The sequence below is a fragment of the Orbicella franksi genome, chromosome 12 (assembly GCF_964199315.1).
Source record: "Orbicella franksi chromosome 12, jaOrbFran1.1, whole genome shotgun sequence".
Taxonomy (NCBI): domain Eukaryota; kingdom Metazoa; phylum Cnidaria; class Anthozoa; order Scleractinia; family Merulinidae; genus Orbicella; species Orbicella franksi.
Window position 1 is genome coordinate 4,214,232 of NC_138156.1, and position 17,577 is coordinate 4,231,808.

The following is a 17,577-nucleotide window of genomic DNA, read 5'->3' on the forward strand; positions in this document are numbered from 1 at the left end:
ATTGGGGCTGTCCCTGTAATACGGGACAATTTTTCTATTTATTAGAACAAATTGCGCCATCGCGTACGGCACACGCGCGTGCATACTGCGGGGAAATGGCGTCTGAAATTCCCGAGAGTTTTCATTGGCTGAGACATCATGGGATGTACAAGAATTGGTTCATGCTTTTAGATGTGCGTATATCGAGTTATGGATGCACTCGGGAAGTTTGGAGAGCACTCAGGAAGCTAAAGTTGCTCACGCTTCTCCTGTGCTCTCCAAACTTCCCGCGTGCATCCGTAACTCGATAAACACCCGCTAAACATGAACCAAGTCTTTATTACACCATGCTCTACAAATATGGTAAGGGTATTCGTAATTTTTTGAGACGTTTTTAACTTACTTCATTTCGTTTTAGCTTTCAATATTGGGGAGGGGGGGGGGGGGGAGAGGAGGTTAATAAACAATTATTCGATTCAGTCGCGCTTGTTGTATATGAGATGATTATAGCCCACTCGGCGTTACGTTCGTTGGCTCTCTACCATCTCAAATCCAACGCGCGCTCGTGCGATTATTATACATCGACGGCATAAGCAAACAACTAGATTTTTAGCATGCTTTATTTCTACTCATGACTACACTCTAAGCAACAAAGTAAACTGTCCAGACTGTCATTGGTTCTGCGCCTGCATTTGGTCATCAGGTCTTGCAGAGCACCATCTACTTCCGCTGGTAACGTCTGGTGGCTTTTCTTATCTGATTCCTCTTGGTCAAGGGATCTCGAACGCTGTGAGGAAACATTAACTAGATAAATAAATTAAGTCAACTACAGCTAAGCTAAAACGCCTGGTTCACACTTGTGAGCAAGCAAAAGCGCCAGCATTAGCAAAAGAAAATGCTATTGGACACCGAGGTGAAATAGGCACAAGCATAAGCATAAGAAAGAGAAACATAATGTATAAACTTTATTTCAGTGTCTGAAAGATTTAGTCTTGGAGGCTAATTGTGGACACTAAAAAATAATTAAATCGATTTTTTCCTGTGCCTGCGGCTTATGCTTATTTCACAAATGGGAACTGGCGTGAAATATGCACAAGCATAAGTGCAAGAATTCAACCAATCACCATCTTGTTTCTCCAGCGATGCGACTTGCATTGCACATGCTTATGTTACTAGTGTGAGCATCCTTGTGCTGGTGCTTGTGTTTGCGTTTGTGTTTATCTCAAAAGTGTGAGCAAAGCTTTAAGTCTCTGTTGGTGACTTTTCTCCGTTGTATCACGGATTTCTGCGATCCCCTTGTGTCCGGTCTTCAATCTTCGCTTGTGCTCGAGCTTATTTCCCACCGAAAGAGCTGGCAGACGGCTCCATTTTCACCCAAAATGCTATCACAAAAGTAGTGTTGCATTTAGGTAGTAGTCGAGTTACAATCAAATCCAAAGTCACGTGAACTAGTGTGCGGCTTACCCACTTTGTTACCGGTCAGTTACAGAGTCAGAGATATAACGGCAGTCACTACAGTTTGTTTTGTGTATGACTTAAGATAGTGAGTGCCGTACTTTCTTGGCCGGTACACCTGAAACACTGAGCCGTAAAGGAACACTAAATGCCAATAAACGTCTGCAAGCCTCGAACCTCCCACCACCCCCACCCCCTCACCACGGGATCTTTGTTTTCGAGGCACTCGATTTTCGACCGTGTGACATTCATTCCTGCACATCTTTATATTCGAAATTTTTGGACCTTGCATCAATCTGTAGAATTACAAAATAACTGGGTCATGTAGCAGCCCTCGTAAAGTCTGACATGAGTAGATTGATACCCTGAAGAGAACAAAAGAGCAAACAACAGAAACAAAGCACCTAGCCCTAAAACAATAACAGCTGCTATAGTAATACAACAGTACCAGCTTACGAAAGCTGCTACACTTCTGAAATAACTTGGTTAATGAGAAAATATAATATGACTTATACGTACCCGCCTGCCTTGTCCGTAGTTATGTAACTTTTTCGCTTTTAAAATGGTAATAAAAAAACATGCAAAGAAGACAAAGAAATTATACTTTCAACACTTCTAATGGAAACCTACACCTTTCAAAACATCAAACTTAAGTAGTTGCTTAAAGCAACCTGTAATAATATGCTAACTTTATGCTACCTAATCTGGCGAAGTCCTCACGATCACTTGTGATGTAGATGGTGCGTTTACGTCATCTTTAAGGTGGCTCAAAACAGTTTCTAGCACTTAGATTTTGATGGGTCGTTATAACCACTCTTTATCACTTGATGCTACAATCATGGTATCAGAAAACAGCCCAATCATTGGTGAACACGTTGTTATTATTTTCGTGATGCAATAGGTTACCATAGCAACAGTATGACCTCCTAAAAACACCCTTAATTACAGCTTTAGGGGCTTATAATTCAAAAACGGCACGGCAAATTTTTTTTATATTATCAACCTTTGAAAAGCATGATAAGACGCAACTTTGGCAAAGTTTAAAAAAATTCTGTAGGTAGGGTTCAGAGCCACCTTAAATTTTCGAAAATTTATTTTCCCACCGATTGCTGACCATCCTTATCGCCACCCACCAGGAGAAAAGTTACGTTTAATATTCGCCATTTTGCAGCACGCGGCAAAAATTGTATCGTCGAAAGTTTTTAAGAGTTAATTGGCATACTTTCGACGCTTCAATTTTTGCCGGCTGCCCTACAAATAGGAGGAAACCCATTCCCGCAACGCACCGACTACACAAATGCCCCGAATTTTGATTAAATCATTGGGTCGCTTTGATTGGCTGGAGTGATAAACCACCGTGTTATGAGTAGATTTGTTTCGAAAACAAAACATTACGCTTATTGCACTACGTCATTATTAACACAAACAACAACAACAGTAGTACAACGATAACAAAAGAAAACCAAGGATAAAATTTGGCTTTATACCTGATCACCTTGGCTGATTGACTCTCTTTTAGTCTGTAACTGAAGAAAAGCAACTCGTCACTAAAACAGACAGAACAACTCCCAAAAATCTAGCATGAAAACGTAACTTTACTGCCGTGTAAAGCTGGCGTAATACTGTCGTAAATTTAAGATAAGCATAACACACTACGAGGTGAAATTCTGTACCTGAGAAGTTCAAAACATTTCGCCTTTTCTGCTTTCGTGCGACTGAAGTTCTCTTCGAAAGTTTATAGAAATGCATGGTCTACCTCGAAAATGAGCACGGTGACCCGCCACTTTTTTACCTTTGTGGCAAAAGTGGATCTTTTCCTTACTCCATGGCAAGTTTGAAAAAAGAAAACAAAAACTGTACGTGGGAACATTTTGGGCACGTAAGTCCTTAACCCAGTTTGCGTCAACTTTACACACGGTATGGCGTAAATGTTAGCTTTAAGGACCTTTAACGACATTTTAATGTAAGCGTAGAGTTGGATGATTCACTTTATGGAGATTTAACTAAGTTTAATTTTCCGTAAATCTCTATTTTTATGGTATGGAAATAGACAAGACTCCTGAGAGAGACAATAATGTCTTTCTCTGCACTTACCCCATATGTGCGTAACCACGGGTACTCAGCCGACGATTGCGCACTTTTATATGGTGTGTTGCCATGCTGGAAAAAAGTTGTGTTTAGTATTGGCCTTTTTTTCAGACAACAGACAAAAACTACACTCGAACCTCCACTAACGGTCACTTCTCTGCAACGGTCAATTTCCTCTGTGCTCTGCAACTCGGGGTCCCGTTCAAACCAAAGAAACAGGTCATTTTTTGTGAATTCGCCATTTGTACTAGCTCAATTTTCCCCAATCGTAGACATCGTAACCACCTTTGTTCGATTTTCGATTATTAGCACCTTTGTATTATTTTTTCTGTCAGTTAAGCTACTGTTTGGAGGATTATTCCCCTCAATTGGCTGCAATTTTGTCCATGAAGACGATTATATTGTTGCATTATAAAATGTTATCTTGCAGTGAAGATAAGTTCCTCTATCTCTTTGACAACAGGGACGAAATTCAGTTAAAAACTCAGTTATTAGTAAAGAAATTCAGCTTTTTTATTCCTAATCTTTAACTTTGCTTGATCTCTAACTCAGTATAATGTAATACTAGTTGCGAAATACTATTTTAAACAAAAGGATTTAAACACTTATACATGTAGCACAGCCAGGATTGATTGGACATACGGTGCATCCAGGTTGATAGGTTTTCAAGACCAATGCACAGTACCTGCATGGACGCGCACCCACGCAATTGCAAACGCACAAACGCACGCAAATACTCACGCAAGCACGTACGCAATTGCACACGCGCGGACGAACACAGGTGTACATATATACATGTAGCCACAGAAATGAATATGAATATTTAACGAAAATTTAACAAAATTGAATTTAATTCATATCTGAGCACTTCTAGTGGCATTACTTTGTAGGGAGGGGATAAGCCTTAACTTAAAAGAAAGTACCTCTAAAGAGACGTCAGTTTCTTTGTAAATACTTACGCCAGGGAATGCATCGAAGCCTTCCACCGCCTGAACTGAGTCTGGATGGTTTGCTATCCCATAACGCTGTTGTAAAAAACAGAACAAAATTGACGAAAATTTTAAGATTGTTTGTATTGTTGCTACTATAATGGCATTTAAAATACTATGATACTTGGCAATAAGTAACCCTTAACCAGAACCTTGACCCAAACGGACGGACTTCGGTTTTTAACAAGGTCTAATTACAGCAATCGGGTGGTTAGGGTTTGAGGCATGGAATCAGTGACAGAACTTTATCCTACCTACGTCAGCTTAATATTATTAGGTTGTGAGCTTGAGATTTCTATGAGGTGGAATTCTGTACGTGAGAAGTTCAACACATGTCTCCTTTTCTGTTCTCGTGCGACTGAAGTTTTCTTCGAATGTGGACGGGCGAAAATAACATGTATACTTGTCAAGGCCTATTCTACCTTAGGGAACGACATCAGCTGCAAAAGTTTACTTATCATACTTAGTTGTTTTGAATTGGAAACGTTTACCTGATCTAAATTTCACTAATAAAGCTTTTCTTTTTATTACTGATAGTTGTAAGCTAAGATCGCATGGTCTTCAATGCGCCTTACCTCGAAAATGAGCACGGCAACCCGACACTTTTTACCTTTGCGGCAAAAGTGGATCTTCTCCTCACTGCACGGTATAGCGTAAATGTTAGCTTTAAAGACCTTTATCGACATTTCAATGTAAGCGTAAAGTTGGCTGATTCACTTTAGGGAGATTTAACCAAAGTTTAATTTTCCGTAAATCTCTAATTTTATTGTATGGAAAGAGACAACAATGTCTTTCTTTGTACTTACCGCAGATGGAAGTTTCCATGGGTACTGACTCACTGATTGACTTGTTGTCATGTCACCCTGGAAAAAAGTTGTATTTAAGGTGGCTTACTACAGTTTGATTGATTATAGCAGCCCAACTTCTAAATCTTTTGAAAAATTTTCCAAGATGTTTTTTCCTTTCTCTAATTAACAAATTGACGTCAGTTTTTCATGCGTCTGTCCTATTATCATTGATCATGAATTTTGTCGCAACACTGTCAAAGTACTTTGACAATGTTATGACAAAATTTATTAGCAATAAAAGGACAGGCAAATGAAAAACTGACTTCAATTTGTTTTTACGATAACAAGTTGTCAAATTGTCCGCTCTCGCTCGTTGCCGCATCGCATAAATTATAAATTCATGTGTCTGTCCGCTTATTGAAAATGAAAATTAGCCAATGAGTGCGCGAGAATTTCTGCAGTTATCGTAATATTACTGTTTGCTCAAGTCTTTTACCAGTCTGTGTGAAACTTGAAGAATTTAAACGTTAAGAAATGACCAAAATGAGCGACCAAGTACCTACGGAGAGACTGGGCCCTAGTAGGTTAAATGACGTTTTCCTCAAGATCTACCTGTATGACCCCACCTCAAAATTTCAGGAATTGGAAATTGGCTCTGATTTAACATTCAAGCAAAGAAAAATAAAAATTTGTAAGCAGATTTTTTTGCAAACAAAGAAAAATGTGAAACCAAAAAACCCTCAAAATCTGGCCATAGACCGAAGGCGTTAGAGCGAGCAATTTCTAGCCGTATTGGTGCTGTCCCTATGATATGGGACAATTTTTCTCTTTTTAGAACAAATTGCACCATCGCGTGCGGCACACGCACGTTCATGCTGCGAGGAAATGGCGTCCGAAATTCCCGAAATGTTTTATGCTTTTGGTCCACAACTCAATACGTTTATTTCTGTTGGAATTTTGGTATTTTCGTCGTAAGCTGCTCAAATTTGAGTGAAGTAAAACAGTGTCGAATTTAAAACACCGACTTGGACTTGAAAGTGCACTCGCTGCACTATACAAATGAGCTACTTGTACGCGTCAGATTTTCCTTTCAAAAACTTTTGCAAACTTTCCAAACAAGCAGAAACAATAAGAAACTATCGAAAACAAATTTTGGTTATGATTAAATATTGTTATGAGAAACTGACAATTAACTCGATTCCAGAGTAGAGAGTTTTCTTACATAAGCTGAAGTTTTTCATAAGTCAAAAGAAATGCAAAAGCTTACGCCTACAACCTGCGCGAGCAGATATTATTCATTCACAGCGCGAAATTTTGACGGCGGAAGTCTTGTTTTCGACCCTGAAAAACTCACCTTTTCCATTAGCTCAGATCAAAAAGTGCATGAAAAAGGTTGCTTATTCATATTGATTGGAGTACCGTTGAATTTCTTTAGAAATCTAAGCTACAGACTGGAAGTAAGCGGAATCTCCTCATATTAATTGACCCCTGTCCCTTCCATTAAACCTTTTTTCTCGGACCCACTCGTTTCATCGTCCTGTAATCCGCCATAAGCACCCTGGTTCTCATCGCTGTGAAAAATCCGAAAGAGAATCTCGCAACTCTCACCATTTGATGACGCAACATGACAACATCCACGCAAGAACCCACATCATGTGCGTGGTTCCGCGCGGACATATGTCATCAGGGTGGCGCAATTTGTTCTGAAAATAGCAAAATTGTCCCATATTATAGGTGGGCGCGGATCCCAAGGCTTACAGCAGGGCGCTCTGTCCCCGATTATGGCTCCTGGTTCTACAGATTTTTTTAAACTTTTGGCTCTAAACGTGATTCACCCCTACAAATCAACTGTGAAAATATCATCACGGGTTGTACGGTAGGTTTTCGAGCAATCCTCGATCAAAGACTGGCTTTTACAACCTTGGACGGAAATTTAAGCCCGCGCTCATGTGACGCCATGTATCGCGTGTGAGAAAGCAAGAGTAAATTAGAACTCTTTTACTGGTTGTTTATCGACCTTTTTTGTGATTGTTCTGCGGCATTTTGTAATAACTACGCATTTTGTAATACCTTACGCATTTTGTAATAAAAGTTGCAGCATTTTGTAATTACCTGCAGTATTTTGTTTTAAATACAAACGACGCATTTTGTAATAAGTGTTGCAGCATTTTGTAATGAACGTTAGTCTACGCAATTTGTAGTAACGTGGTGACGCAAATTGTAATAAGTCTCTTCACGCGATAATGTCACGAAGCATACAGATTGGCGGGATTCCCTTCAACAATATAGCTTGTCAAATGCTCTTTTTAAGCAGATATCGGGAGCTAAACGACCCACATACCTCTATGTAAATCTATATTTTCAATAAGCGTGTGGCATAATTTTAGCCCGAAAGGTGTATAAATTTTGCAAAATAAAATTCTTAATTCCTTAAAAATTTCCTAAATCTTTAGAATGGAGAATGGAATACCACCAGGTGAAATAGTTCCACCCATTGTCACGCAAATGTTGACGTTTTATTACTTTCTTTTTCGTGAACCTAACTTGATTCCAAGAATTGGACAAAAATGAGAAAAAAGAACTAATCTAAAAAATCGATCAGTTCTAAAAATGTTTTTGTTGCACGATTTGATGCCATTCAAGAAGTTCAACATCTTCTTTTAATAAAGAGAGCTATGTGGAGAGTGCGTTACTGGCACCCCTGCCGCGGAAACCCTGTCACTGCATGAAATGGCAGAATCGAGCGAGCGTAACTCATGGCATTCCTCATAGCAGACCGCTCAAAATGGTTTTATATGGCGTTTATCTCCTCTGGCTTTGCTGTAGTTTCCAGTTGGTTCAAGCTGGAGAAAAGTAAAAAAGGGCGCGAGAAGCTTTCATGCATACGATGGATGATGAAACCTACGAAACTCTACTACTGCTTGTCCAGGGAAAGTTTAACGTCCCGGTGAATCAACGGACACGGTTACAGAAGAGTGCTGTTGTGCGGTTCTGGAGAAGGAGAGACCTCTTTGCTCTTGGTCCTGAAGAGAGTCCTACCTTATACTTTAATGGAAAGAAAGCTGTGAAAACATCCGATGTATCTAGAATTGTTGGTAAAACATTCAAAGAAACTAAGTCGGAGGGATATAAAAAGCTAAAACATAGAACCGCAGATAGCTATGCGGGGCTTACTGAACGGCAGATACGACATGTTACTTCGAACAACATCAAGTATCGTATTTACAACGCGGTATTTAAGAACAAAGTCTTACCGAAACCTGTTAGAGCTAAACATGTACACTCACAGCACCAAATTGATTTGATAGACTTGACCAAGCAACTCAACTAGTCTAGTTTGCTGGTAAGACTTTCCGCTATGTCCTCTCTGCGATGGACGTGTTTAGTCGTTATCTTTGGCTCGCACCACTGGAAAAGAAGTCAAGTTGTTGCATTGCAAGGAATCTGCAAAAGATATATGAAGAACATGGACCACCAGATCGTCTGGCCCCTCAAGTGGACTGGTATTAGAGGTGAAAGCTTTCTTCAATAGCAATCGTTGGCACAATGCTTGGCTTGCGCTATATGCCCTAGGTTTGGGCTGGTTTCGAATTAAGGAAATTTTCTGGCGAAAGTAAGACATGGAAAGACATGATCATGGACTGCTGTTGTTGTTGTCGTTAGTGTCGTTGTACATTCTAGTTCTGGTTTATTCACTGACAAAGGAGTGTCACATCATAAGTGATCGTCAAGATAATTTTCATATAAAATGTAATGATTAATTATCGAGTTAATTAAATATGATAATGTAAGATTAAATAGAAATAAAGCTCCTGTTCAAAGTATTAGCATTGTGATGTAATTTACCCACTTTCGCGTGCATCTACTGTACAAATACCCACGCAGATACTGTGCTCATATTCAGTTTTAAAAAATCCTACAATAATATAATAACCGATTTTCCATCAGGTTGGTGTTGAAGGGAACCCAGCCAATCTGTATGCTTCGTGAAATTATCGTGTGAAGAGACTTATTACAATTTGCGTCACCAACATTATTACAAATTGCGTAGACTAACGTTTATTACAAAATGCTGCAACTCTTATTACAAAATACGTCGTTTTCATTTAATACAAAATACTGCAGGTAATTACAAAATGCTGCAACTTTTATTACAAAATGCGTAAGGTATTACAAAATGCGTAGTTATTACAAAATGCCGCAGAACAACCTCCACTAGCGGCCACCTCTCTACAACGGCTACTTTTATTGGTTCCGGCGGACAGTCCGTACATTCACTATTATTTTAACCTCTTCACAACGGACACCTCTCTAGCTACAACAGCAACGGCCACTAAATCGCGTCCCATCTGCCAACGGCCAGAAACGGTGTATACAAAACCCTATTTTTTTTATTTTAAAAGTCACCAGACTTGATCCGAACTGTGCGTCGTTGGTCTCTGTTTCTGTTTTATTGATATATTTTGATTATGTTATGTATTTAAATGCTTAAAATAATCATTTTTGTGTGTGTAAATTTGCACCCCCGTAAAAAAACGAGTGTACTACACCCCTTCTTTCCTAGCTCAATTTTTCCCAATCGTAACCAGCCTTGTTCGATTGTAAATTGCATGCACCTTTTTATTATTTTTTGAGATTTATTCCCCTCAATTTACCTCAACTTTGTCCATAAAAACGATTATATTGTTAAAAAAGTCAACCAAGCGTGCGTGGTTAACTTGGGGATGTTAACGAATGCTTTGCCTGAATTGAATGGGGAGTACTATCAGAAAGGTCCTCTCGACTTATCCGAACATTTGTGAAGATGTCCGTACAGAAGGGGTATGCCCCGTTTTGAAAGTGAAGTGTAGCGATTGTATAAATATCCACATAATACGTCCAATGGAACACCATCGCACAGGGAAAAGAGGGCCTCCGACCTTTGACATCAATTCTATGGCTGGTCTAGGCGCAATCCAAGCAGGGATGGGGCATTCGCACTATCCAGGTCTCCTGTCATTAATGGGACTACCATCGCTTACTTCAGCAAACTACAAAACCCGGGAGAGGGAGAGTGGAGCGGCGATAGAGGCGGTTGCTAAAAAATCTTGTGATCGAAGCAGAAAAGCAGCTGTCAACCTCTGAGCAGAGTAATCGACAACAAATTGTGAAAGTAGGTGTATCGTGTGATATGGGTTGGAGAAAAAGAGACCGCAGTCAGGATTCCTTCTCTGGTGCGGGTTGGTGTAAAAACTGGAAAGGTTCTTAGCATGTTCTTAGCTATGCCACGCGAAATACCATGTGCCGGGTTTGCGATGAGACGAGAAGAACAAACAGGAGCCTGGAGCCCACAACTGCCGCAAGAAACATCACGGTTCATCTAAGAGCATGGAAGCAAACGTTGCCGCGTTGAGTTGTTTTCCGATGCTATAACCAGTGGTGTCTCGTATTCAACATATGTTGGCGATGAGGACAGCACAACTGAGAGCCGTCTAAGAACTCTCGTCAACTACCCTATCGAAAAATGGAGCGACATCAACCACGTAAGTCGGGCAGTAGGGTCTCGACTTTATTCCGCTAAGGCAAAGGTCAAAGGGCTGACTCCAACTGTGATAGCCTATATACAAAGGTGTTTCTCATATTGCATCAACCAAAACGCGGTTAAACCAATGTCTTTGCGAGAAAGTTTATCAGCTATCGCGCCCCATGCATTTGGTGAGCACGAGACTTGCACGACGCAGTGACCTTCCTGGAGGCAAAGACTTTCAAGGTGAGGACCTACGCGCCTGCATTCAAGATGCATTACAACCCTTCCAGCCGAAAGAGGCTGCTAAGAAGATGGCCTCAGTAGGGTCATTGCAACGAAATGAATGTCTGAATAGCGTGATTGGGTCCAAAGTACCTAAAATTCGGCATTATGGAGGTTCAGAAAGTAGTGACCACAGAACAGCAGCAGGTGTAGCCCAGTTCAACGAAGGCCACAATTATGACCAGGGCTGCTGAAAAAATTGGTGTAGCCTCAAGCGAAAGCACCAAAACGTACGTGAAGAAGATGGAAAGGAAAAGAAAACATGACGCCCAAAGAAAGTCAAGTAAAAAATTTAAAAGGGGGAAGAGATTTGCGTAAAAGAAAGAATCAAAAAACGCATTCAGATCGCATGCACATCACATGATGGCACCTCTAGCTTCTCAACCTTTCTTTTACCAGAGAAACAAGCTATTGCTGATTCATCGACGAAAGTGCATGGAAACAGTGTGCAGTACAGGAATGGCACGAACGTTTTAACGAAGAGAGGGGCACAATTATCATCAGTATCACAGAGGCAGGAACTAAATGAATTTCGTCGTTTTCTCGAATAACAGAAAGAAAAACGTCGTCTTGTTATCATTTCCCATAATGAAGACCACTTTGACTTTCCTATCCTGTTAAATGCCCTGAGCGGGAGCAGTTTACTTGATAAATTCCTCAGCTTCCAAGTTATCCTCTTGGATTCTCTCAGGCTAATCTCCATGGCAATGAAGCAGCAATGCAGCCTTCTCAGATCCTTGAAGAGTGACCTTCTTGCCCGAAAAATTTACGCAATTCCCGAATGCGTAACTGTTGAAATCGGGATGCAAATGCATTCAAATTTGAATGAAAAACAAAAACGTTCACAATTCCCACATCTAATGAAACTGCTATACCTTGCGGCATGAAATTTTCGCGGGAGTTTAATTTCGCGGATTTTGGATTTTTCTAGTTTCGCAGGAATAAATTTTCGCAAGTTGGATTTCAAACTTTACTACTTTACTTCGCGGATTTCATGTACGGCACTTGAAAGTGACAAAAACGGAAGTCATATGGTCGTTTTCGCTGCACTGTTTGCAACCAATTTCATTGAAATTCAGCAATGTAAATAAAAGGAGTAATTTTTTTGCGGAATTTTTGGCGGGAGTTGGTTTTCATGGGATTTAATTTTCGCAGATCGATGAAAAATCCGCGAAATTCGCGAAAATTAGATCCCACGAAAATTTCATGGCACACGGTTATTCCAAAAATAGTTCTATATAACAGTCTCAATCCGAGTAAAATTTAAACATTATTAAGAGAGAAAGTTCTAAAAAGAAGTAACTAACTAGAAACTTTATTTACGAGTTTTGGAAATCACCCCAACAGCATTATTTTGTAATGTTTTCTGTCAAGTGTTGTTGCCCGAATCATGAGCGTTTTGCCCGAAAAATCACATAATTTCCGTAGCTGGGGGGACCTCGCCCCCCCCCCCCAGCTCTTACGCCTATGGTCGACATAGCAAAGAATGCCTATCTCAGATAGCATGAAGGACAAGTTAAGAAAAGCTGGATTCGATCTACGGACAGTGGAAGAAATTTTCAAGAAGGGCGGCAACAAGGGGTTGCTAGCGATGCCGGCTTTGCCTGGTAGCTATAAAGAGATTGGCCACAGCAATGTTAAGCCCAGAGTTACAAAGAATCTGAAAGTCCCTACAAAGATTGTCAACTTTTTTCACGCAGCACACTGATATCTAGTTCCAAAATCAATACTGTAGAAAATATTCAAGCGTGCCATGTAGCCATACTTACGAATAAAACAGTGGTCCGGTGGATTATTTTCATTATACGCCACCCTGGTACAGTAGTTAAACAGTGGTCATAGACTTCGTAACGCACAGTTCTGAGGCATACTAATTGTTTGGAAAGCAAATGAAACTCGAAGATATTACCAAGGTCTCTGTTAATTGTAGATGGTAGTTTCCCCGCTTAACAGTAAAACTAGTTATGCTGCTCCCAGCTAGCGCAGCAATTTGTTTATCCCATTTTTTTGTATTACCTTTACTTGCTTAGAATTGCTTACACAATTCGCAGAAATTTCCAATAAAAAGCATACATTGATCACATTGCTCATAAATTGACCGAAATGGAAGTACAATAATAAATGATATATCACGAAATAAATTTCTCGACAAGGTGCCTGTGCCTCACGTTCACCTTATTTCACCTTTCTGAATGCTCGTAGAAACGTACTTTTAGCACGGCGGCTTTCCATTTGCACTCACGGACTTCCTTTATCATGACCGCGTCACGGCGAAGTGAGTGAAAGTGTGTGAAAGGTTTCATTGTTATTGTAATATTGGCTCCGCAGATTTTAGCATGCTTCCGGAAAATCGTCGGAAAACAAACACGCGTTTTATGAATTCATGATATGCTGAAATATGCAATGGCCTGCCGATTCGAGACAATAGAAAATGTTAATGACAACAACAAACCACAAGCGTCAAAATCAGCGCAATATTTTCCTAAGTGGAAATTAGTGGGCTTAAAATGTTTCAATGAATTTGAAAGTCCGTGGTTTCATTTAATATTGACTGATTTTTTTTGAGGACCAAGTTTAAAAAAAAATTATCGAGTGTATTTCAATTGCCGACCAATTTAATAATTTGAAAGTATGATTGATCATCGCAGTTATGCACACAACTTAGGTAGTTGTGAAATTAAAGCCTGGAAAAAAAAGGGCAGGCCAGAACGGGATTCGAACCCATGACCTCTGCGATACCGGTGCAGTGCTCCACCAACTGAGCTATCAAGCCAACTGGGAGCTGGTCACTTTGTGAGTTTGTGATATACCCATAGAAGGTAAAGAATACAAGTGAATATATGAAAGTTCATATATTTGAACTGCGGAGAATGATATGAAAGTATGATTGATCATCGTAGTTATGCACACAACTTAAGCAGTTGTGCAATTAAAGCCTGAAAAAAAATTCAGGCCGTTCAAAATCTCAAACCAGTTGATCTTCAAGCCAATGTTTCTAAAAATCAAACTGGGTGATTTCTCTGGGATTTTCGGTCAAGATATTTACATGTTATATGATTCATCTAGGTCTAAAATGCCATTTAGTAGATTCTTGTGAACATAGTTTTCAATAACATTGAAAACTGTTTTGTTTTTGTTGAATTTTGACGCCTTAAAACTTCACTCGCAATTTTCTCGAAAACGCTCTCATAGATTTTTTTAAAATTTTGCCATCGTTAAGACAACTATGTCAAGTCCGAGATCCCGACGTTGTATTCCCCAAATTGTCCCTGACAGCAAGTTATTCGGTGTTATGTAAAATGAGGTATGGCGTCATTTCGTTGCTATGGTAACTCAGATCCTGGTGAAATGTACCCCATTTGAAACTTTCATCTTTCTCTAGCACACCGATAACGTGATGCTCAATATTAGTTAAATATAAAAACAAAACATAGTGTTTTTTTCTGTTAAGATCCCCAAATCCGTACGTTTGGGTCCAGAATGACTCGATGCTTTGTAGGCTTCAATAATGAAAGCGGACTACTTAGTTTCTCTTAAGATACAAACAGCTGTCATCATTGCATGTCTTAATGGAACCCTAACCATTCGATTGCTGTAATAAAAACTTGGTAAACACCAAAAGAGAACTTCATCCTACCGCTTCTGCATGGGCTTCTACTTGGGATGTCAAATCAAACATCAAGAAAACGAAAAACGCTGCCCTTACAAATGAGAGCTCTCTCCGAATCATGTCGTTCCTCCGCTATGAGCGATGTTTCGTGTTGATATGAAGAAATTCGGAAGCGTATTGAGTTTAAATTACTTCAAGAAAAGGATTTAATTAATTTTGTTTTGTGAAACGTTACTTAGAAGAAAAAATGCATTGAATTGTTTGCTGGGGGACAAAAATGGATTAATTTCTCTCAGACATCGTGCATGAAGCTATTAACGTGAAGATTAGTTCTTTGTTTGTGAAGTTTTGTTCATGTGCGAAAAAAACACCGAATATGCTCTCCCGTGGAAAACCTTCCTTTGAAAGAAAATTAATTAATTGCTTGTCGGAAGACAGAAATTGCAGTAACGTTAGCTAATTACTGAACATCAAACAGTCATAAAAGATAAATTGTTTGATAGTCTAAGTGCTTTTGAGTTGTGCGGTTTGTCCGCGTGGCTGATTTAATCAAATTGGTGTGGGTGTAAAAGTTTTCTTTTTTCAATAATATTAACGTTTCCGGAGAATTTGTCAACGAAATGGCAACGAGATCTTCATAACATGTACAGTATACCTACAATATCGAACCGATTAAATTTTGTAACTCCTAGATACGTACACAACATCTGCGCGACTAACACGAGGGGACGAGTTCACGGCCTTGGGTAGCGTCATTTACTATAGTTATTTTGCTAGGAAAATATAAAAAAACTCATTTATTTATTAGTTGTAATGATGACCACAGAGATATTGGTTAAAAGTCCCCATTACTACTGACCACCAAGAGAGGACATGATAGAAAACATAACATTTAATCTATTTAATTAAATGAACGGAACCAAGCATTTCATTGAAGCTAAGAATAGGAGCCTCCTGGTTAACCATTTAATTTCATAACGGGACCAATGTATAATTTCTCCTTACAACATCAACGAAATTTTAAACAGACAGGTGATGAGAATAAAGAAAATCATCAGTAAGGGATATTGTCGTGATGTTCAACCAAGTTCTCACAACTGACATAGATCTCAGTGTACAGCAATCAGTAAGGAGACTTGACATTTCAACTCTGAACTGAACGGATTGAAACGTTCAAACAGCTGCTTTTACACTAGACCCTCCGCGTAGCTAGAGAAGATGAAAAATCTTAGTCAGCGCTTGAAATAAAGGCTCGTTTCACAAAGAGATATATTCTTCCCAAAATCTTACTTCATACAAACAAATTTGGCACTTTCAGTTTCAAAGTTAATGGTTTTCCTGACCTCCTCTGTGATGTAGAAAAACTAGTTTTCTATTGAATATCCTTGTACAGACAGATGTGTGTGAGGCCAGAACTCAAACTCCATTCCCGAAGGCGGTACTTGCGTTGTGGTTGAAGCAGTAAGAGGAAATTTAAATTGCTCTTCCTCAGTAAATGCAGAAAGCAGGGGGCTCTCTCAGAAATGCCTTCAAACGTGTAAACCGTGATAAGTGAACGTGATGGAGATATGGAGATATTTGTCTCGCTGAGGTTGTTCCCCGGAAATTTAGTCTAAGAATAAACGAAATCGCTTTGAGGGTAGGCCCCAGGGGGGGGGGGGGGGCACTGCCATATATGGGCTATATAGGTATGTGCCGCTGTGAAGGGTATGGTTTTCAAGCAGTTTACTCTAGGATAGGGTATATAAATCAGAGCGTTTGGGTCTAGAATAGGGTATCATTTTTCACAAAACTGACTAGTTGGTTGAAGATTTTATCTAGACCAAGGAAACCAGGAATTGCCACTCAAAAATATATAAAAAAAATCAAACCGGCAAGCTTGAATTTACGCAAATCAGCCTCAACAGTGTCGGTAGATGGGGGGGGGGGGGGGGGATTTGGGGAGTTTACTCTAGTATAGGGTAGCAAAATTCAGCTGAACTAGCTCTGGTATGGGCTAGGGGTTCCAGGGTCCCAGCGGCACATCCCCACCCAGAAATTCTCAAAGTACCCCCCCGGGGGTAGGCCTAGTCTTACCTAGACACGCCATTAGGTCTCTGAAGTTAGCTTGTGAAGCCCAAGACCCAAAACTCTCTCTTCTTTGATCGTCGACTAAAAAGGCAGTCAATAGTTCTGGCCGTCCATGGGAACCCTGGGGCGGTTAGTCGAGGCAACTGAAGACGAACTAAACATACCGAGCAGCAAATTTGGTGCCACGAACGTTTGCATTTCTCGTTCACTTCGTCTTGCCTTGACTGACTATCTTTGGGCTCCCGAGAACGTTATTTAGTTATGGTGTACCCGCAATGTTCACGAAAATCGCCAAACATTTACATTACAGAAAAACATGCGAATTTTCAAGGCCAGCTCAACTGGATGTTTGAGAAACTTGCAGAAGCCAGCAGTGGATGACACGTAAACAAGAGCGTTTTTATTTGTTTTAAATGGCTGATACAGTGCGTGAGTGGATGTATAAATAGTAAATATTGTATTCTGTCGATGATCAAGTCGTACCAACAGACTTGTCCAGGGTGCACCACTAGCACATGCATTCTGTGCAGTTCAGAGTGAACATCAGCCACTAGGATTATTCCTGACACCAAAGCATCCTGTACTAAACCCCTGAAGAGCGTTCAAATTGACTCTCAGCTATCTCTAACCAATCAGAGGAAATTGCTGTTGTTTTTCAGCCAATCAGAAGCAACCTAAAACAGGTTATTTGGCTCACGTCGCGCGTTTTCTCGCGCTTGGTAACCTTTATGTTTTTCCACTCTTGGTAACCGTTGCACGGTTTCTCGCACTGGGCATCGTTAAAATACTCAACTTCGAGTTGAGTGCTAT

The 17,577-nt window shown here is 40.0% G+C and overlaps 1 protein-coding gene and 1 pseudogene across 1 annotated transcript; one reads left to right on the forward strand and one right to left on the reverse strand.

Annotated features, from left to right (window-relative positions):
• Positions 1-422: 422 nt before the first annotated feature.
• Positions 423-14,837, reverse strand: LOC145462612 (uncharacterized). Its single transcript, XM_081446181.1, has 7 exons — positions 14,725-14,837; positions 5,318-5,374; positions 4,482-4,547; positions 3,529-3,594; positions 2,922-2,960; positions 1,954-1,988; positions 423-766 (listed from the first exon to the last, which is right to left on the reverse strand). The coding sequence occupies exons 1-7, from the start codon at positions 14,815-14,817 to the stop codon at positions 700-702; spliced, it is 423 nt and encodes a 140-aa protein (XP_081302307.1). The 5' UTR covers positions 14,818-14,837; the 3' UTR covers positions 423-699.
• On the forward strand, positions 10,052-11,564 carry LOC145463585 (uncharacterized; annotated as a pseudogene).
• Positions 14,838-17,577: the final 2,740 nt, after the last annotated feature.

What these genes read in the sequence shown, in the direction of transcription:
- LOC145462612 (XM_081446181.1), bottom strand. Translation starts at nt 14,817, where the DNA reads ATGATTCGGAGAGAGCTCTCATTTGTAAGGGCAGCGTTTTTCGTTTTC. An exon ending in CAATCAGCCAAGGTGATCAG is followed by an intron (nt 1,989 to 2,921) that starts GTATAAAGCCAA and finishes CCATTTTAAAAG; the next exon opens with CGAAAAAGTTACATAACTAC. An exon ending in ACTACGGACAAGGCAGGCGG is followed by an intron (nt 767 to 1,953) that starts GTACGTATAAGT and finishes GTTTCCTCACAG; the next exon opens with CGTTCGAGATCCCTTGACCA.